Here is a 22,306-nt window from a genome sequence, read left to right as displayed (position 1 = left end):
GTTCACAGAGCTGGACTTGTGCGGTCCCGTTCCCCTGCCGCCACCCCACTCACAGGCTCCACAAAGCAAGAAGGAGCTAAAGAGTCCAGCCCTAGTGCTGGGCCTCACCACTTATGTGCTGGCCTTTCTCAAGTGAGGTGGGTCTCGTAGTTTGGAATGTATTTCGTAAGAAGGGCATATTTGATCACAGCTGGCCCTGGTCTGTCAAGCCTCTCAAAGAGTGGAGAAGGCTGTCCACGCAAGTGGGTGTTGCATAAAGACAGAAAATAAAAAGGTAAAGAACCATTAACAGAAGATTTTTAGTGACATTAAGTTCACAAATAATTTAGAAATTGACGACATGATTTCAAAATAACCCATATGAGAAATATATTGCAGATACAGAAATAAAACACATGTAGAGAACTATTTGTAAAGGTGTCCAGAGCCACAACAAGAAATGTGAGGGTGGAAAGCCAATCGGGACAGTTCTACAACAAAAACTGCAGATAGTAGGATGGTGGTCCACTTACTAGAACAGAAGTGGAACAAGAAAGATGATAAATCTGGAGTCATAACCACATAAAAAAAATACTGCATGTGCTTAAGTGTTAACTTGCTTCTTTCTGGTGTTTTGTTTTATTCGGGGATTTGAATGTAGCAATTCACTACCTCTGGGATTAAAAGTAAAAACCCTGGAAAAATGTAAACGTTAACAAATCTAAAAAAAACCCAAACAAACAACAACAAAAAAAAACAAACAAAAAACAACAAAAAACCCCACTTCGTTCTCCAGCCTGAGAAACCAGCACAGCTCACTGTTCCATTTCTGTTTCTAGAACAGAAGCTGGCAACTTCTCAAAGTGTTTGGGATAGTATTATTTTTTCCCGTTACACTTGAAGTTAAGCATGCTGGTAATATTTTTCCTCCCACCTTCCCATTCCCATCGAGTTTGGAACTCAGCAGGAGCCCAAAGCCCAACTTTCACAGACACGGGACGCCAAAAGACACCGATGATTTACAGCATCTTGCCTTAGTGAGAGACAGTGGATACCTGCTCCTTGCTCTGAGCTCTGCCAGTCTGGAGTTCAGCAGAAGCCAGGCGGCAGCTTTCTGCCCTTGTGGCTGACTAACAGTGGGTGCACAGTCATTTTGAGAGAGGCTCAGTCCAAATCGGGGCCTGAGAGCTGTTTCCACTAAAAGATATGACCTGCTGCTCACAAGCCAGTGTTTGCTGAAACACTGAATTTGCCATATCAGAGCTTGCAGACTCCCTCCAGGAGGATCAAATTCAATGTTTGGCCCTCACGCTCAGGGACTGTTTGTCAAAATTTTAACATACCCACAGTGGAGAAGTGCAGTCATGCATCCAAACACAAGAAAGGTTATATTTAGAGTACAGGAGATCATTATGGAAAAAGACAAACAGGAAAAAATTTATGTTGGGAGTGGGTAAACGGTTTACGATCGTGAACAGCACTGATCATGAGCTATACAGTTGACTATAGCAGGGCAGCATTCCTCTGAGTAATGCAATGTCAAATTAATGAAACTTTAGGGAACATCAGAAACAGAAAACAACAAAATTATTTTATCCAACATATGTTTTGTATTGCATCCATCTCTGATATCCACATTTTTAAAAACATGCTAAAAAAAAAGGAGAACGGAGAAGAATGCTGAAAAGTTACTGAAAATAGGCAGGAAAATCTGTTTAGTGCCATATACTCAGATTACTAAAAGAGAGAGAAACATGACTAACTCACAAATATTACCAGGAAATACTTCACAGGAAGACACCAGATAGTAATAGGCTACTAAGACAAAGTCATGACTGGGGGTCCTTCCAAGTTGTTTGGGGTTTTTTGTTTGTTTGGGTTTGGTTTTGTTTTGGTTTTTTAATTTATCTTTATTCTCTGCCTAAAATCACAAGTAAGCTTTATTTCTTATCAGCAATAAAGTGTCTGCACAGTCAGCAGTCCCCCAAGCTACATATATACAGATACCTAAGTTTCATAGAAAACTAGTATGTGATTCTTTTCTTCTTTGCTGTTTGTGAAGGCAAGGTATGTTTACATGATCCAAACAAATCATCTGCTGAGAAGAGAGTGATAATGCTGTCTGAGCCACCAGGATCTGAGACTTTTTCGAAAAAGCATCTTTGCATGACAAAAACCTAATGCTACATCAGACAGCTTTTCATTAGCAGAATGTTAATAAATTGATATCCTCAAGGAATTAATTAAAGACTCTGGGCAGCAGGAAGTCTCACAGCAAACATGTACATTCAATTTTCATAAAGATGTTTTGCCCCAGTATGAGCTCCAGTTTGGGGAAGACAGTGCCAGATGAACTGAGGAACTGAGTTTCTTTCTAATAGGCTGCAAATCTGTTCCATTAGTTCTCAGCTGCACTAAGCACAGTTGACTTTGAAAAACAAGCCAAGCACCAGCAATGATCATTGATGCTTTGTTTCTCTCAAAAAGCTCGATACTTCAATGAAACGTTATTCACTTTAAAATTCAGCTACATTTCTTTCATACTGAAAGTCTGCCTCTGGACAGCACTGGAGGATTCCAAGATCTCATGGACTTTTCAATTTGTAAATCACAAGGCTTTTGCTCAAGTACTAAAAGCAAGACTCACAATAACTTCAGACAGAGACTTGGTAGCAGGCAGCAGAGCAGTGAGAGGGGAATCACAGGACTTGAAATTCACCCTGTTGTGCTTCTCAATAGGAAATACAATGCTATTTTAACAACAATGATTAATCACTAACAAAGGAAGATGGAAGATTCACTATTCAGAACATTCAAATCAAGCCTAAATGCCTTTTCTGGAAAATATGCTTCCGTTAAATGTATTTTGAAAACCCAGCAAGACAACCTACAACACAGCTTCATAGCTTCAATTATTCAAGAGATCATTATCACTAGATCATCTAAATGGATTACTTCTATTGCCAACAGTGCTGAATACTAATTACGGCTCAGGATTTCACTGTGCTATATACTGCACTGACAAGTAAAGAGACATTTCTAACATAAGAAACCTAGATTTTCTTTTCTATGATTAGTTTCATCAATAAACCAGAACAGAATATACCAGCAAGTGCCAATTACAGGGGATCTGCAGCTGCCTTGCATCTGCAGTGCAGCAGTTCATTTGCCTAAGTAAACTCAAGAGTTTTGGTACTTAACTGGCAACAGATTTATTAGCCTAGAGTACCACATTAGCAAAACCAACCCTGGAAGACAGGTCGGCAAAGACCAGCTAAGAAAACATGAGAAAGCAGTTGGACAGAGCGATCTGTGAACATGAATACGAGCAGCACCTGAGCGTTCAAACCCACAAGTTACTGCAACCTACTGTTTGTCAAAATTCTCAGTCAATACATGACAACTGGTTAAATTGTGAGCAGGACTGATGGTGAATAAACAGATTACAACTTAGCACAAAAGATCATAAATCAGTTTGCGTTTTTGCTTTTGTTTTAGAGGGTTCTCTTTTGCACAAAAATACTAGGCTGGCTCCCGTCCCAATGCTTAGCGGCTACATTAGCACCAGACAATGAATTGCCAGCACATCTAATGCCACCACAGTAAACACATTCTGCAACACAGACATCAAAATCCTGGGATCTTGCACCTGCACTTTCCAGAATGTAACATTCCTCATCCAATGCACTACATGCCTAATGGAAGCTAAGCAGCCACTCTAATAGTGGAGCTCATTAAAGAGACATTTACAAAGGACAGAAATATCCAGCTGCTAGAGTGGGACATCACTCGGGAAATAATCATCTCTGCGCTCTCTGCCCTGATCCATAAGGGAAACCTACAAAACGTATTCCAGAAAATAAGCCTGGGAATAAACTTCACTGAATACCAAAACCATTAACTCAGTAGATAGAAAGTGACGTAAACCCAGTAATTTTACTCCCCTCCATTCACTTCTTCAATGTTCCAAACATCAAACTACATTATTTTTCTTTCCCTGGAAGATAAACTTATTTTAGCACTTCTTTCACTCTCTCTTCCCATCCCCTCATCCCCATTACTTCCATTTCAAAGACAAAGACTTGGATGCCGAAAAGCTTGTCTAGTTGTTCCCACCACCACCTACACCAAAACATTTAATAATAGTTTCTCTACCTTTGAAACTTGGTTTGCCTACACTCTAATACAGTCATGCAATAACGTCCACCTTGCTAGGGCTCCTGTTTTTTCTTCACATTTGCCCAATCTAGATGATCTCCCTTCTCAGTTGCCCTTTTAATTGACAGCCTACTATATATACACACACCATAAACAGAGGATACAAAAGCTGCCATCAATCCAGTTCATAAAGACTTTTCCTTACAAAGGAGGATTCCCTCCCACCATAACAGGATAAGGCAGAAAAACTTCACCAATTCTCTGAGCAGTGAATTCAAGAAAAGTAGAATTTGGCTTTAGTTACAGAACTAGCTTTTGCTCCCACTCATGGTTCAGCACATCCACCTCCAGGGACCCAGATGCTGCAACAGAACCTGTCCATACATCCAATTCCCCTGATCATGCTCTTTGACAAAACCCTGTGATAACTGTCCTTAGTATCCTTCATCACCTCCTTTACCGACTTTGATACTTTAGATGATCTTTTTAGGAACCTGTGACTAAACTGATTTCCTATCTTTATTTAAGCACAGAGAAGAAAGTTTGAGAAATAAGTCTAGAGAATGTCTATTTTAACATCTTGTGATGATACTTAAGGCTATCTTGATTTTTTCAGGCACACCCATTTTTCAGGACTCCTACACCTCAGTCTGAATCCTTGAATTATTACAACCCACTCTTATGAGTGGGAGTTGAAAACATGAAAAAAACCCCTTCTTCTACATATCCAGCTTTGGTCCTTCTGAACAACACCAGTCCCGTAGGCTTAATTAAAAACAAAGAAGAAAAAAAAAAGCAAAGAAAAAAAACACAAGGGATGACAGAGTCACTGGCTTAGCAGCACTCAAATTCTCTGTCAAGACACAGAATTCTTTCTGTTCTGCCTATTTTCCCCAGACACCTCCACCTCCTCTTCCCCATTAAACTAAACCAATATGTTCACACAGTTAAGCATTCCAATAACTTGGTCAATATAAAATATTCATAGCAACTCCAAATTTATCAAATTAGGATAACTATTCCCTCCCAGTTCAAGAGGCATAAAACCTCAGAGTACTGCAAGCACATTGACACTTTTGCCTCCCCTGGCAACTCTGTAAGATTGTCCTCCTGTGGAGGAATTAAGAACTAAATCATGAGGGCATTTAATGATAGTGCAGTCCAGATTTCATCATGTTTTACCACTTTCACAGGTTGGAGATGTTAAAACAAGAAGGTGTCACAAACCCTACTTAACACCTAAAATTTTGTTAGGCAAAACTGAATGAATACAAATCAGAACATATGGAGCATTTCTTCTGTCTTTCTTGATGCAACCCACAGAAGTGATTAGCTTGGCTTCTGACCAATTTGACATCTTGACAAATTAGTCAGTTCCTCACAGAAAAAGGACCTCAACTATTACATGTTTAGGCAATCCAGGTTAATTTGATTATTACTCAACTCTTTTGCCACTCCCAATTATTCAAATCTCTACAGTAAAGTGAAAACCAAGAGGTCTTTGCCACATCTATAACATAACACACAACTCATATCACAAGTAATATATGAAAAAGCCTGCTGGCAACTCAAGTTGCCACCAATCCTTGTATTTTCAAGATGTCAATGACTGTGGGCCTACTAAATCATCATTTTGGACAGGCTGGATCGATGGGCTGGGGCCAACTGCATGAGATTCAACAAGGCTCAGTGCCGGGTCCTGCACTTCAGTCACAACAACCCCATGCAATGCTACAGGCTTGGGGAGGAGTGGCTGGAGAGCTGCCTGGCAGGAAAGGACCTGGGGGTGTTGGTTGACAGCCACCTGAACATGAGCCAGCAGTGTGCCCAGGTGGCCAAGAAGGCCAATGGCACCCTGGCCTGTATCAAGAATAGCGTGGCCAGTGGGACCAGGGAGGTGATAGTGCCCCTGTACTCGGCACTGGTGAGGCCACACCTCGAGTACTGTGTTCGGTTTTGGGCCCCTCACTATAAGAAGGGCATCAAGGTGCTGGAGCATGTCCAAAGAAAGGCAACAAAGCTGGTGAAGGTTCTAGAGCACAAGACTTATGAGGAGCAGCTGAGGGAAGTGGGGTTGTTCAGCCTGGAGAAGAGGAGGCTGAGGGGAGACCTTATTGCTCTGTACAACTACCTGAAAGGAGGTTGTAGTGAGGTGGGGGTCAGTCTCTTTTCCCAAATAACAAGCGATAGGATGAGAGGAAATGGCCTCAAGCTGCACCAGGGGAGGTTTAGGTTGGATATTAGGAAAAACTTCTTCACCGAAAGCGTAGTCAGGCATTGGACCAGGCTGCCCAGGGAAGTGGTTGAGTCTCCATCCCTGGAGGTATTTAAAAGACGGGTAGACGTGGTGCTTAAGGACATGGTTTAGTGGTGGACTTGGCAGTGATAGGTTAATGGTTGGACTCGATGATCTTAAGGGTCTTTTCCAACCTTAACGGTTCTATGATTCTATCAGAAAAACATTCAAATAAAGTGATCTCAAAGCCTTTAGGACTAAAAATCTATTGTTAGCATTCAAACTTTCCGAGATCAGTATTCACGTAAACTTTCACTAGAAATACTATAGAGGCATGCTGGTTCCACTTACCACTTAGTTTCCTAGACCACAAATGGTCTGCACACAGTTAAAAAAAAAAATCACTAGTGCAATCCATTTCAAAAATTATTTCCCAAGTTCATACCACAGAAACAGAACATGTGTGATGGAAATGAAAAATACATTCTCTGTGCTGCGGAAAAAAAAAAATCCAGAACGTACTTAAAATAGGAGCTGAATCAGACTACTTAGAACAACCCTATGTTTAGGGTCACAAATGCCATTTAAACTCACTCACTAACACTGACTTGCATAGTTTGCACCCTGAAGCACAACATGGCTAAGACTGAGCTTTCAGTGTTCATCCCAATGCTGTTTCTATCAACTCCTCCAACGTCCCTACCCTCAGACCTGTATTTAAGTCTTACCTAGGTTCTCACCTCACTTATTAGATGATTTTTTTCCTTTGGACGTCACAGAACTCTGCTCCACACACATCCTCTCACAACGCTGCTACACAATAATCATTCTACTACGTCACAATGACAGCATCTGTCTTTTCTACATCATTCTGCCTCTTTTCTCTATCAACATAACTTACTGGGGCTTGGTTTCAAAGTCTTCAGACTCAGCTACAAATGCCAAGTCCTGTTTCTGATCCATACTTAACCAAAACCTCTGTCGTAGGCTGCTTTAAAAAAAAAAAGAAAGAAAAAAAAAAAACAGTTTGAGCCTGCCACCTCCGAGTTTCATCCCTGGCTATCCTTCATGTTTGACACACATAACGAAGAAACACTGGTAGAGCTACTTGGTTATACACCTCAAAAACCTCTCCTACCTCTTCTCTGTCACAAGATTTCCCAAAGGTTAGGCTGCTGTACACAAACAACACATCATTATAAACCTCATTTCAGCTCCTTGTCCTTCCGGATTTCATAAACTCTGAGGCACAGACAATTTTAGCTCTGTGTTTGCACAGCACCTACCACAGCGAGGTCTTGGTCAAAGAGTGTCCTACAAAGTAAACAGAGTTGCATGGACACAGAAACGGTAATCTCAGCAATTCCAGCACTGAGACTTGGCAGAAGTTTATCATGCAATTCACAGTCTATTTACCCTAGAACATCTCAGTCTTACCTTCAGACAAACAAAATCACATACACACAAATCCATTTTTGAAGTTAACCCTCCCAAATCTGTCAGATCACCTTCAGCAAAAACACACCACTACTAAATCTTTGTGCCATTTATTACCTGTAGAACCAAACAGCCAACAGATCTGCGTAACCATCTACTGCTAACAGAAGCAACCTTGATGTCTTTAAGACGGGCGACCAACAGTTTCAGTAGGTTTGAGCTTCACATTAAAAATTGAAGTTATTAGTTTGCTAACAATGTCTTATTGCCTGAGAAAAGGGAGGTTTACTGGAAGTCTTCCAATTGTGAGGACAGAACAAGATGTTTATGAGAAGCCTGAAGTACTCCGACCATAGAAAGATGCAATAGAGTTGTCACCTAAGGAGAAATTAAAATATAGCTCATCAGTGGGGTAGGTAGGGAACAGGAAATGCTAAACAGGGCTAGGACAACATCAGATAGAGCGTTTTATACGGGATAAGATAAGATTAAAATCAGTGTCAATAATTTTGACTCATGCATCCAGAAAGAACACAGTCTAATCTTCTCCTACTTATATTTACATGACAGTAAGACATCTTCTCCCTGCATAACACTTACCATTGCCAATTTTCTCATGCTGGCTACCTTGATATTGGTTTGATATTTCTAACATTAGAAGGTAAGAAAAAACACAGAACGCAGCAAGGTGCATGGGGATGTTATAGCACTCATTTCAAAGCACCTCCACAATGCCTTTTAGTTGGAATGGCAATTATATTAACTGCTCTGTGAAAATGTTTAAAGATTTCTTTAATTTATTTTTATACATTACAACCTGTAGAAAAAACTTTGTTGTATATTTTTCCCCAGGTGTGCACTTCCCATAATGCACACAAAGTTATAAACCACTGCAAGTTTCACCCAATGTCACAGGCTAACCACCCTTCAAACTGTTAACCCATTTGGCATTACTCTGCTTACAGGACTATTTTCTTCCAGATTGTTAGTAAAATCTTTCATTAGAGTATTTGAGCAAGTATTTTCCATTTTAAGTAACATTAATAAAGTGTTGGGAAACAGTTAAAAGGACTATACAGAAGCAACCAATAGAGAAACAGAAAAATATTTCAAAGCACAACTTAACAGCATATACCGCCCCTAGTCCGTCATTACCGCTCACCGTAACAGCCTTCACCACTACTACAAGTGCTGTACACCACAGAACCCACAATCCTAGCTCTCTTCTCCCAACCAACAATACCAACAAAACATAGCAGAGATAAAGTCCTGCATACTTCACAGTATAAGTACTACAACAGCAATTTTCAAGTTCTGTAGCAAAGTGGATATATTCTTTTTTTTTTGTGAAATACCTCTAGTTTTTATCACTATAAATACCAATACTAATAGACAATATCTCACTACCTCACAATTTTTTTATTACTTTCTACTACTGTTTCTATGCATTTTTTCAAGCATGTTTTCCAGTCAAGACTTCCCTATTAACTCTAAGCTATTGCCAAATTTCAGAAGATCTGGAAGTTTCTGTCCACACGTGAATTTCTTACAAGAGGCTTGCAAAACAAGTCACTTGCAAATCCATACACTTTACTGATGGTGAGCCGGCTGCTTGCCTAATTGCCATGCCTGCAGTTCCAAACCTCGTGCTGCCACTGCCCAGCTGACAGGCCCAATAAAGAAAGGTATCGGATGTGGGCAAAGCCAACAGCGATGCAGTGAAAAAAGCACCTGGTATTCATTAGAAGTAGCTTTCAGTGATACACTCCCATATTTAAGTTAGACACCATTGTCTTCTAAGCTCTGAAGGAAAAAAAACAAACCAACTCCACACTGAAGGAAAAGGTTAATTCTGTAGCTCCATCGGTTCAGACAATAAGCTCACACTGTAGAGAGAGTTTGAATAGCCTGAGGGTGGATAAAGCTGCAGTCAGAGTTTGCACTTCACTAGACATCTGATAAACTAATCCCCATCAAGGCTACCTGCCTGTTTGAGCCCTCATAACTAACAGAATTCAACAGCAGCCTTAGTTACAAATCAGCTGAAAGGGCAGCCAACCAAGCAGCCCAAATTCAGGGACAACTTGACTGCATTAGCAAAGACACGCTCAGAAACACTTTTCTGTGATCCACAGGTAGTCCAAACCTACCATGGTATCAGGCAACATCTCCCTCCACCACAATACGTTTTTGGGAAGCAGTCTCAAAGACGTGACTTTTCAACTCCCAGAATTACGCTGCTGTGTATCCTCCACAGTGTTGAGACTGCCAGCCTACAGTTATCTATCCCAGCTGCCTTGCTATGAAGTAAGGTTTGAGTTCAGGCTCTCTGTCCTGTAAATGCAGTCCCACGTAAGAGCAGCGCACGCCTGCTACGTTACAAATGAGTCTCCCTTACAGCGAAAATCTGACAACTAACAAGCAAATGCAGATAAGTCCTCGGAAGAGAAGGAAACAAAGCAATCAAGAAGAGCTGCAAAAAAGCTCAGTTCTACAACTGCCCTGAGGAATGCCAAACTGACAGCCTTAGGAAAAAGAACTGCACATGGCCCAAGCTATGATTAATGAAACAGCAATACCAGCTTCATCTCTGCTTTCTAAGTAATCAATGCTTTTTGAGATTTTGTTTTTCTGAGTTTAAGGAACCATTAGCTTTGAGTAAAACTGTGAATGCAGGTACTGAACTTCAACATTTAAATTTTTTTTCTTTACAAATTTCTTAGTATTTCCTGGTGTTAGAGAATGGACCCACTGTTTCAGGAGCCAGAAGCCTCGCAGGAAGGGATGCTGACTTTTGTGACAAAAGGAAGGCTCCTTCTGTCTGCAATTTACATCAAACTGTGTATGAGTTTCTACATCTAAACCATCATGGTCCTCTTCTTTCCTTGCCTCCTCTGCTGATTGACCCATACACTCTAGCTCCTGTATGTGCCTGCCCAGTCTTTCCATAAGAAGCACTGATCAAAGAAAGCTCAAGAACTGATCAAAAGGTTTTCAGCAAATAAAATAAAAAAATTAAAATGTGTTCTTTTCCATTCTTTCCCCACTCCAAATACCGCCAACTCAGTCCTAAGATCCCCAAGAGCCATTCTGCATGTCCTTACATTGTCCTCTTCTCAGCTGAAGACATACTTCTTGAAGCGTAGGCATGCTAAACTCCAGACCAAAACCAGACTTCTATAAGAAAGGAAGGAAAGACACAGACCTAGAACTAATTGCTCATTTCCACTGAAGCTCTAAACTCTTTCAAATATACCAGTAAACACTCCTCAATTCACAAGTTCCAGGTACCCGGAAACAGGTAAACTACCATAACATAAAAGGTACCTTAGAATATACATAAAATGGTATTGAATGCTATCCTTCTTCCTCAGCCAACAAACCTAAGAACCTCTGGAGATGCAGACTTCATCCATTTCAAAGGTACCGACTGAAGAGCCCTATTAAGTTCTGCCATTACTTAGCTCTTCATTGCTCATTATTTTAGTAGAAAAGTAACATATGGGCAAACTTAAGACTTAACTTGTATTCTGTTTATCACATTCGAAACCAGTCAGTGAGCAGCAATCAACTTTGTCATGTTACTGAAACATGAGCCACGCTCAAATGTATCTGAAAGCTAAAATATTTTTTTAAAAATAATCAAAATTAGATAACAGAAAATCCATTCAATGTCAAAAAATTTTGACAGAGGAAAAAAATACGCCAAAATGTACACACACATCTCACTTTACCTGGACAAGACACTACTACAGAACTCAAAAAAAAAAAAAAAAAAAAGAATTAAGTTGTGTGAACAAGCCATTTTTCCGAGTGTCAACAGAAAGCCAAGTCCTTCCATTTTAAAATATAACATCTTTACAATGCTTTATGAAAGTACTACATTCAGTTTCAAACGAACCCATCTGATGGAATTAGAAAGTAAATGAGTCAATGAATAATTTATCAAATGAGATTTTTCATTTTATATTTTATGTAGTCTTAGACCTGACGTAAGTCGAAATTTTGTAGAAAGCTATAGATAACAAAAGGAACAGATTAATCTAGACTACAAATTTCTAAAGGAAAAATAGGATACAAAGTATCAAAGCACTTGAAACATTTTCTATTTATACAAAGACATTGAAATTTCTTTCAATGAGTCAAAATTGATTATCTCTTTTAAAAGATGACGCATAAGGAGGTGAGTACCCCATTATACAGAAAAGCTACCCATCAAATTAAAAAGTGGTCATGACATTGTCTAAAAATATTCACATGTCACATTCTGACCTATATACAAACGTTAAAATACGACAGTATACAGAAGGATCAGGTATTTTTAGGACAGCCCACCTGGATTAATAGTTAGCAAGCCAGAAGTATTTCATTGCCACCCCCCTGCCTTTTTTTTTAAAAAAAAAAAAAAAAAAAAAAACACCACAAACAAACCTTTAGTCACTGCTTAACTGGTATTAAATAGATCACCACCAAGGTTTGACCAACACCTGGGTATACTAAATTTAAATGGACCTGCAATAGACAATTTGGTTACCATAACTGAAAAAAACAATTATCAATACACTCCAGTGGAGAAATAAATTTTTTACAACTTAAAACTCATTTAAAATGTTAAATTATTTCCTGAAAAAAATTTAAACTCAACTTGACAGTATTAAATCTATTCAGAACAATCTGCAGAAAGGAAATAACGTGAAGATATGCATCTCGGTGTAGATAGCCATTTAAGATATGCAAACAAACTGCACACTCTTTGGAATAATCTGGTTCAAACAGACATTTATTTGGACAAGGTTGGTAGGAATGACAGACAGAACAGATACCTCCGAGTCTCAGGTTAAGAAACAGTAAAAGAAAATTGCCACATTCATATGCTCTGAAAGAGGAGTATGAAGCAGTACAGCAGAGTTAATAAAATCATGAGCGTCACGCAAATGGCAAACAAGGGGCGACTGTTGACTTGTACCTCACAATGCAGGAGCCAAAGCACGTCTGAAACAACAGCAAGCAATCCTGAGTACAACGCGCAGTTAAAGCCTGACCCTTCTTTGTCACAGGATGTAGAAAAGTTCACAGGGATTCAAAAAGGTTTCCTACAAATTCATTTAGGAAAAATTCAGCAAGGGCTACAAAACCCAAAGATCTCTGCTGGATGAAGTCCCTGAGCTCCAAATCACCATAAGGAAACACTGAGGAAGTACAGCTATGTGCCAGAATTGTAGATGTATGATAGCTAAGTGTCACAACAGCAGCTCTTAAGACCACAGCACCTCACTGACATTCAGTCTTCAACTACATCAGTTTCTGTATTTTTGACTGAAATGTTGGCACTAGACCACTGTTAGCTGCTAACTCTTTAAATAACACTGTGGGTCTATAGCCCAAAAGTTATTAACCTCTCCCCTAAAAACTGCTCGCACCATGCCTTGCTCGCATGTATTCGCTCCTGCCTCTGATAACGACCAAGGCTGTGAAACTGTAGTCTTCAAGTTTGCTTTAGGAAGAATTAGGATGCAAGAAAAACTACAGATTAATGACAAACTCCAGTCTAAGAATTCACTAATTTCCTGTCACTCTTTCTCCAAGATTTTCTATACTAACCGAACAGTTTAAATCACGTATTTCCTATGATTACCCCAACACATTTCTTTGTTTGATATCAGCTTTTGGGTTGTTTTGTTTGGTTTTGAAAGGTAGTAAATTTACATTCTGTGTTTCAGGAAAGAAGAGAAGCCAAGAAGAGCAAAAAATAAGGAAATAAGCTGGAGGACTGCTTCAAAACAAACCATCTTTGCCAACACTCCTCCAAAATACAGCTTTCCACTCCCTCCTCGCCAGACATGCAGGACTAAAGAGATTTGACTTGGGCCACCTGGTAATGACTCAGCAAGTGCTCTCCCTTTCACAGAGCAATCACACTCCAGATTTTAAACCATCATTTCATTAAAGAGCCCTGCTCCCTTAGCAAAAAAAGGAAAACCTGGTGAGTCAACCTAACTACTATGTCAGCAGTGTCAACTTGAGTAGTCATACATAGCAGTCAGTTACTTGCAGTGAAGCCTAACCGCAATCATTTCAACATCAGTGCTGATCAGAACACTCAAAAAGATCATCATATTTATGCAGAAATATTATATGCAATATTTTACTGAGGCATCAGAGGTGTATGCATTTTAACATATAGATGCTTAAGTTTCCCTCAAGGCATTTGATTTCACATCTGTTCTTCCAAAACTTGCTTTTGCAAGTCAGTATAACATCAACAGACATCAAATGATCATGTTATGGTTTATTTTTAGCATATACTTCCTTATTCAAGCGAAAGAACAAATTATTCATACTGAGTGAATAAATATCATTAATTCAACTGCAGTACAAAATCCCTGCATTACAGCTGAGCAGGTTAGGACACATTTACTAGTTACAGTGACTGCAACTCTCACAAAGGTATTTAAGCTAGTTTTCAACCACTTCATTCAGGCCATGGTCCAGAGACTTTTCTCCTGGAAATGGTGCCAGCTTAAGCTGCTCCTACCCTCAGCCATTTGCCTCTGATCGATCCCATACCACCTCCTCAGCCTCAGTACAACTGCTTGAAGTGCCATATGGTGAATGGATCAGGAAACCGCTCAGGGTTAAAAAAATTAAGCCAGCACTGCCACCAAGAGAAATGTCTGTGGAACCACAGTCTCCAAAACTTCTAAAAATGTTGCCATGGGAGGGTCAAGCTAAAAGCCTTAATGCTTACCCCGCATCTTTTGTGCCCGTGGAGCTCTGAACAAAGCACATGAATTAGCTCAAACGCAGTTTCTGTATGTACATGGAGGCAACTTCCCCATGAGCAGATTAAGTTGCTCCATTCCACTTAACTCTGGAAAGTGGTAACAGCTGTTTAAAGTAGAAGTAAAATAATTTAAGAAATCAATGAAAATATTTTTAAAGAAAATGACTAGAAAGCAAAACACAGCAAAATCCCCGAGGTTCTTCTGGTTCCCCTGCTCTCATTTCATCTTACAACATGAAAGTTAGTGGTACATGGGAATAACATCAACTTACGACAGTAACTTTCTGGATGAGTCAATATAATGAAGCAACATAGCATTAGTTCAGCTTAGAATTCTCTACCAGCTTCCAAGAAGCAGCTGGATACAAGCAGAGGACACCGCAGTCCCCACCTAGTAGGACTAGGAGGGAAACCATCCCTGCAGCAGCACTGAATGTCAGTGCTCAAAGCATGGAAGTGGGCAATAACAGCACATCGTAGCGGTGTCTCTTCTGAGACAACCATCTTGCTGCCAACTTCAGGTAAACTTCTCAGGTGATCAATACTTACTTTCTTCCAGCACAAGCAGAAGCAGCTTACTGAGTCCTACTGAAAGGGAAGGTCAAGCCTGATCCCAGCAGAAATTCAAGATCACCGACGGAACTAAGCACCTCTACAATACACTGATCGTCGGATCCAGAGAAGGTTGAGCTCATATTTGGCCAAATTTTAAAATGTACCACTTTTAAAATTCGCTCAATTTAACATTAAAGAACAGTTCTGATGTTCTCAAGCAGGTGTTGAGGTCTTGGCATGTGCACAGAAAGAATGGCTTCCTATAAAATGACTACTCATTCTTCAAAACTCTTTAAGATGGCTATGCCCTGTTTTTTTGAGACACCTCCAAGGATTCACACAAAGTTCTGGAACAAGAAAAATTTGATGTAATGCGAATGTGGAATAATACATTATTTGTATGCATGGCATATAAAAGGCAAAAGTGAATGCTTTCTTGATTAAGAAAACACCTGATACATCTTTCTTAAAGCCTCCTGAAAGATTTTGATATTGGATCAAACCTTCCTTTTTCCATATTTCATTCACTGCTGCATACTTTGCAACTATGCAGCAAATTAATAAACTGATTAATCCCTAGCTTGGGACACCTAAATTCTGTTTGCAATCTTGACATTCAAATAAACCTTCCTCAAAATCCATCAGTATATTTACTTGCTTATCTACAACATATTCAGGTTTCTACTAGTACAAAAGCAATGAGGAGGGAAGGGCAGAGTATGAAGCGTTGAATCCTTGCATTCAGTTTCATAGGAACACTCCTGTGTTTGATCTTTTTGTCAAATTACTATGAAAGAGATACTCGTTCCTGAACACTAACTGAACTAACTCTGGAAGACAGATGAGGTGACATTCACAGGCACAGGATGACAAGCTCAATCTTATTAGAAACACAGAAAGGAAATAGGAAGTTTTCTTTACTGCTGAGCCAAGAAAAGATTGCCTAGCTGATACACACCAAAACTTACAAGACTTGTTGGCTTCAATACGGATACAGAACAGTAGAAACAACTGAAAATGGTCTAAATCCCTGTTGCACTTTGAGCTTCTCCCACTCCTTTCAAACCAGCTTCAAAAGACACACAAAATGCATCCTACAACAACACTCCTTGTCTGGATCCAGCGGTAGCAGTGACATGACAAACTCTGGCATGTTTTTAGCATCATCTCCAATAGCTGGAGTAAATAACGTGACAGGCTCCTCACCAACAACTCGTTCTTCATCTTTAACACAGATGCTGGTATAGAAATATGTAGTATTTTTACATTCCATTAACCACCAACAAGCTATGCACAACTAGTTTAAAGCATATTTCTGTATCTTCCAGTTTATTTCAGGGTTAACAAGTAAAAGCTGCAGAGCACGTACTTCTAAAATAAGGAGTGAAAAAATCTATTTAATTTTTAAACACATTAGCTCAAATGCATGCAAAAAATTAATACATTCAGCTTCTCCTTAAATACTAACTCAGTGAAAGAAAAACAGAGGACAACACAAAACACTGCACTGAAAATCAATACGGAAGTGCAATTCTGTGCCTGTATGACAAAGCCATAGCGCGTTCAGAAAGTTTGGGAATGCAGAAGCAGGACGATTAAAACAATTACAGGTCGTAAAAAGACTGGGTAAGAGCAGCTCCACACACAGCAAAGGCAAATTTAACTTCATCTTTTAGTGAGAAACTCTCAGTACATAGAGTACTTCTCTAAAATATCTTCTTTTATTTTCAAATTATCAGCAATTATTTCAAATTATTTTCATGTTATCTGTAGTACAGTACTGATAAGTCTCCATTACATTCTGTGAACTTCCATTCTTCTGTTAAGTGAGGACAAATTCAGTTAAAACAGACACACAAAGTCTGCCGCTGTTCTCTTCAAATGGTTTTACCAGACATAATGAATTTTTAACAATTCCTTGTTTGCAAATTACCAAAGATGAGATACTAAAAAAACACAATTTACCAAAACTATTTATGTATTATTTCCCCCACTATATCTTACTAATTTTACTGTAAATAAAAATCAAACAACTGCTTCAAACTACCACTAATATTTCAGTTTTTATGAAGGATATCTACCATGGTGATTTATTGCCACAATATATTGCCCTACGCACAATTACGAAATGTTACATTTGCCTATCGTAAAACATTAAAGACTACCAAAGTACTCTATTCTTGATTTTGTATTCCAGTCCATGGACATCATGGCAGCAAAACTCACACATCAATAAATACACAATTACAAATCACTGCAACTTACAACTATACTTTTTATTAAGGGTTGCACATTATGTGTTTAAAAGCTTATTTCCATTTTCTCTTTCAAGTGGAGAAAATATACAGCTGAATATATGACTATATTCAATATACAACTGCAGGACCATGAAAATTCACAGAACTCTGAAGCACTTCCAGTAAGCAAAATAGTTTTTAATAATTTGATTTTTATTTTTTAAAATGTACTCCTCTAAATAATCACTTTTTAAGCACAATATAGGAAAACACCTCTGCCATCACCATGTTAAATCTTGGCAGTAGTGATTAAATAGACATTTTGCAACCTGTGGTCCAGAAAGCAATTCTTATGGGACAGCAAAGACCAGGGAGATCATATGGCATTGACTCCACCTCTTTCCTCCTAGCCGTTTCTTTATTTGCCCAGAGTTATCACTGCAATCAGAGCAGCACACAGGCTTTTCCAGGCAGTTAGCAGCAAGGAAAAATAGAGTTCCCAGCTTCCTCTAACAACACCCGCTGTTACTTAGCCAGAAAAATAGTTATGAATTCTCTCAATGACTAGCAAAACACACACACATATATATATATGTATATGAAACTTTTTTTTGCTTGTATTTTTACATAAATGCTTTTCATTCTTGAACATTCCTGTTGCATGAAAGATCAAGAGGTCTAACTATCAAGTTGTGACTCAGACCAGGAAAATCATCAAGAAAACTCCTGGATTAAATTGTATACATTGTACCTGTATAGCAGGTGTTTTTAAACATCTGTAAACATTACAGGATGACTAAGAAAGAGGCATGGGTTCCAAATCTTGGCAAGAAGGATCTGCATGTAATGGCAAGAGCATTCATATTCCAGAAGACCAACAGTACTCGCAACCAGTGCCAGTTGTTCTCACCATATTCCTCACTAAAAAAAAAAAAGAAAATTTAACTAAATCCATTTTAAGAAACAACAGAGACTACATATAAGCTATGTTGCAATCATCAAAAGTATAAGGGAAGAGTCATTTAACATACTTTCCTGGGGTAGGAGAGACCTATCAGGAAGAAGATACTGCATAACTGAGTTCTTTTCTTTATTTTCTTACCAGGACAATAATTTCAACTATGAAAATATTTATTAATTTAGTTATGAAAATACAATCATGAAACAAACATAGCAGCATATGAAAACTGGAGTGTTCATTTGCCTGCTCACCAGCGGAGAGCAGCTAGTCCCGCCTTCAGGTCTGGAGTTCCTGATTTAATGAGTAGTTCTGTTTACAGCAGAACTAATGAAGCTTGGTTTCCTGCGGATTTGCTCCTACAAGCCCTGTGGCCACTTAACATTAATTACGTCAGTTGCCTCTAAGCTTGCCCATGTCTCCCTAAGATCCTTCACCTCATAAAACTCTCCATTTGTCCCTATATTCCCATATTAAATACTCACCCATGCTCTTGTTAATGCTCAGCTCTTTCTCATGCCCTTAAACCCACCTTCACATACGATCAGCTCCATCCCCCATCACCTACCTATCTCTGTACCGTGCTAAGCGAAAGGCAGCATATGCTGTAGCTGGTCTGAAGCTCAGTGCATGCTGGTTGGCCAGCTGGAGACCACCTCTTGGCTTCCAGGAGGAGCGCACAAAATGCTGTGACCTCCTTGCCTTTATGGTTTTTTGGGAGGAGGGCTCTCACAGCCCCTCAGATGTCAGCTTTCACAGACTGGGGGAAGGTCATCTTTCTCAGACCCCTCCTCGTTCTTAAATTGGTTGAAACTTACAGGGGCATTCACATTTGTTAAGAAAGAAAAGACACAAAGGCAACGTAAATGATACTTCCTTCCAAAGCCAGGATTAAAAGGTAACGCAGTTCTGGTCATCTGCAAAGCATCTTGAAAATGCCCACTGCCATCCTCCTCCCATCCTGCAGCTGAGGGCACTTTCTATATTTTTGCAACATTCATCCCACTCAGAGTGGGAATATACAGGATTGACAAAAAGTCAATTTCAACATTTTTATGCTGTACCCTGTGGGCAAGCAATGAAACTGTCAACAAGAATTCCCATTTCACTCCACTGACGAGTAGCAGAAGGGTCTGGAGCTATTCACAAGGATGGCCACCTCAAAACGAAAGCCACGGAAGGATAAGAATAGCACTCACTCCATCTAGGATAACATACGTGGAACCAAGGCTAACAGAAAAATGCCTTTGTCCTTCACTGGGGGCAGGGGAAGAGGATACTCATGTTAGCAAATATCAACTAATGAGAGGTTAATGTTAATTACAAATGCAAAAGGAGAGCCTAACTCACAGAAACTACCTGTTACTAACAGAAACCTTACCGTTTCTTTCTCTACCCACTCTCTTTGCAATTTATACTTGTTTTTGCCTTGGGGACAGAGAACAAGTAACATGAAAACCAAATATTGCACTTAGAGGGGGCAGCGATGCTCCAGTAAAGTACTAGTCTGGGCCTCATTAGACCTAGATAGTATTTCCAAAACCTCCCCAGGCTTCCAGCACTCCTAGGCGACTATGAGTATATCTACATAGCATAATGCAGTGCTACGTAGCTAGCTAGAATACCAGAAGGAATACGGCCACGTTAGCACTGCACTGCACCCAGGCTGAAGTGCAGGCTGGCGCATCCATCCTGCTTCTCAGGTAGTTTGGATCTATCCAAATGGCACTCCACTACGACACGTACGCATACCCTTAGTCATCCTGCCTCAGAAACCAGCCGTAACATGACAGTTCTTCCTTAAATTACCAAGAATTGCAATGAAAGAGTATCTGAAGAGAAAAACACTCAGATACCAAAGTTAGGAAGAGGAGCAAGTACTTACAAGAGGCACCATACATTACCTATTTAACATAACAGATACAACCCCCGAAACGCCTGTTTTAGCACCTTTTCTCTCTTTGTCAGCTCTGCCCCTAGAGTTTACAAATTATGGCTCTGACTTGTAAATGTTAGTAAATATCTCCTTAAACTTTACTCAGTGTTTCCATAATTGTATATAGATCCTAGAGAATACTACCCTACAAGAATAACATCCCAAATAGGTTCTAAAACTAAAGCATTCTAGATGATTCTCACATATAACCGAAGGTTGAAAACACAGGCCATTTCATAAAGAAGGGCATAAACAGCATGCTACTTGAATTATAGCTAGAGAGCGGAAAAAAAACCAACCCACAATGGAGTAAAAAAGTAGCATTTCAAGTATCACATACATTCTGTTTCTAAAACAAAGCTTAAAGCCTGGGACATAGGAAAGCAAAAATTCTTAAATTTTGTGAATCGCACTTCTCACGTATCAAGCAATCAATAATTTCTAAAACCAGGCAATTGTTTGCTTGATGAGTTTGTAAAAAAGGCAACATTCCACCCCGAACCGCGTTCAGCTGTGAATGCCTCCCCCCTGCCAGCAGCAATATGGATTGCCCAGCGCAGTTCGGTGATTCCTTTTTTCAGCCTACGTAATGCCCATTTACATAGTCGTGATATTTTTAAATGTGCTTGCAGAAGCACCAAATAACATAAAAACATGGAAGGAGACAACCACAACAGTAACATATCGCTCGTTAGACCACAGAATTCACAAATAAAATAACGACCAAGTCCACGGAGCACAATAAAACTCCATTTTACGCAGATTATGCATTCAGAACACTAACCCAAGGAAATCCTGGTCGTGTCCCGTCGTCCCCCCCCCCCGCAGCGAGAGTGTGTCTGAGCACAACAGAACATACCCCGGCTCCTTCGCTAACCTCCACGCACATTCCTACACCCCTTAGGAAAACAGTGACAGCGGACATAAAAGGAAGGGAAACAATGACATTCTTTTAATAACAGCGTTCGCTACCGCATCCAGTACGTTAGACCCAGTCGGTCCGTACTACATGACGACAGTTTCTGCATTCCCCTGGAACAGGCGCGTTCACCCCCCAGCCCGAGCTCTGCTGCTCCAGGCGCAGACCGACTTGTCCCTCGGTGGCCAGGCCAGGTATTCGCCCTCTCCTCCCGCCCCTACAGCCAGGAGCCGCATCCGCGCCAGGGGCACGAAGGGGGCCGCCGCCGCCGCCGTCCCCCCACCCCGCGGCCGCACACGCTGAGGGGAAGCGCGCCTCGCCCCGGCCCCGACCCCCGGCGGCGGCGGTGCGGGCTCCACGTCAGCCGTCCCCGCCGCCGGGGCGCTGACACGCACCGTCCCCCCGCACCCGCCGCCCCCCGGGCGAAGGGCTGTGTCACGCCGGGCCCGCCCGGGGCGCCCCGCTGCCCCCCGCCGCCGCAGGCCCCGCGCCGCCGCCTCGGCCCCGCCGCAGCCCCCCCTGCCCTGCCCGGCCCGGGACGCGGCTCTTACCGCCAGGTCGGGGCTGTGGGAGTCCCGCTGCGAGACGGCGCGGATGACCCCGGCCCGCCAGCGCCCGCTCTCCGGCGGCTCCTCGCCGCCGCCGCCGACGCACAAGAACCGCTTCCCCACCAGCTCCGGCCGCGTCTCCACCGCCACCGCCATGGCCGCCGCCGCCGCCGCGCAGGCACCGCACCAGCCGCCGAACCCGCTCCTCTACGGGCCGCCCATGGCGGGAGCGGCGCGGAGCGGGGTCAGGCGCGGGGCTCTTCGCCTCAGCGGCGGGCTGGGTCGGCGCCCCTCGGCCGGGCCGGCGCCGCGGGGCCGCTCCGCCGCCGCCAGCAGCCTGACACAAACACCGAGGGGCGGGGGAGGGCCGGGGGCGCGCGCTCCCTCGCTCGCTCGCTCGCTCGCTCCCTCCCTCCCTCGCGCGCTCGCTCACCGCCGCGCTGCGGCCCCGACCACTCCGCCCACGCAGCCCACTGCCATGGAGACCGGCACCACGCGCCGTCTCCCTCCGCCAGGCAGCGCGCGGGGAGGGGGGCGAGCGGCCGCCGTCGCCGCGCGG

General features: G+C 41.5%; 1 protein-coding gene across 4 annotated transcripts in view; it reads right to left on the bottom strand.

The window, feature by feature from the left end:
- JMJD1C (jumonji domain containing 1C) overlaps positions 1-22,105 on the bottom strand; it is a 171,949-nt gene extending 149,844 nt beyond the window's left edge. For 3 of the 4 annotated variants that reach the window (XM_087768104.1, XM_087768106.1, XM_087768107.1), the window contains exon 1: positions 21,751-22,098. In XM_087768104.1, coding sequence (XP_087624230.1) covers positions 21,751-21,903 — 153 coding nt within the window. In that variant the 5' untranslated portion in view covers positions 21,904-22,098. Of the gene's footprint in view, positions 1-21,750 lie in introns of all 4 variants that reach the window. The other variant, XM_087768112.1, reaches the window with a different exon arrangement.
- Positions 22,106-22,306: the final 201 nt, after the last annotated feature.

This window comes from Nipponia nippon, unplaced genomic scaffold (genome assembly GCF_047370975.1).
Source record: "Nipponia nippon isolate SJK-2023a ecotype South Korea unplaced genomic scaffold, ASM4737097v1 scaffold_3, whole genome shotgun sequence".
Classification (NCBI taxonomy): Eukaryota; Metazoa; Chordata; class Aves; order Pelecaniformes; family Threskiornithidae; genus Nipponia; species Nipponia nippon.
This window is presented reverse-complemented; position numbering and strand designations above follow the sequence as displayed.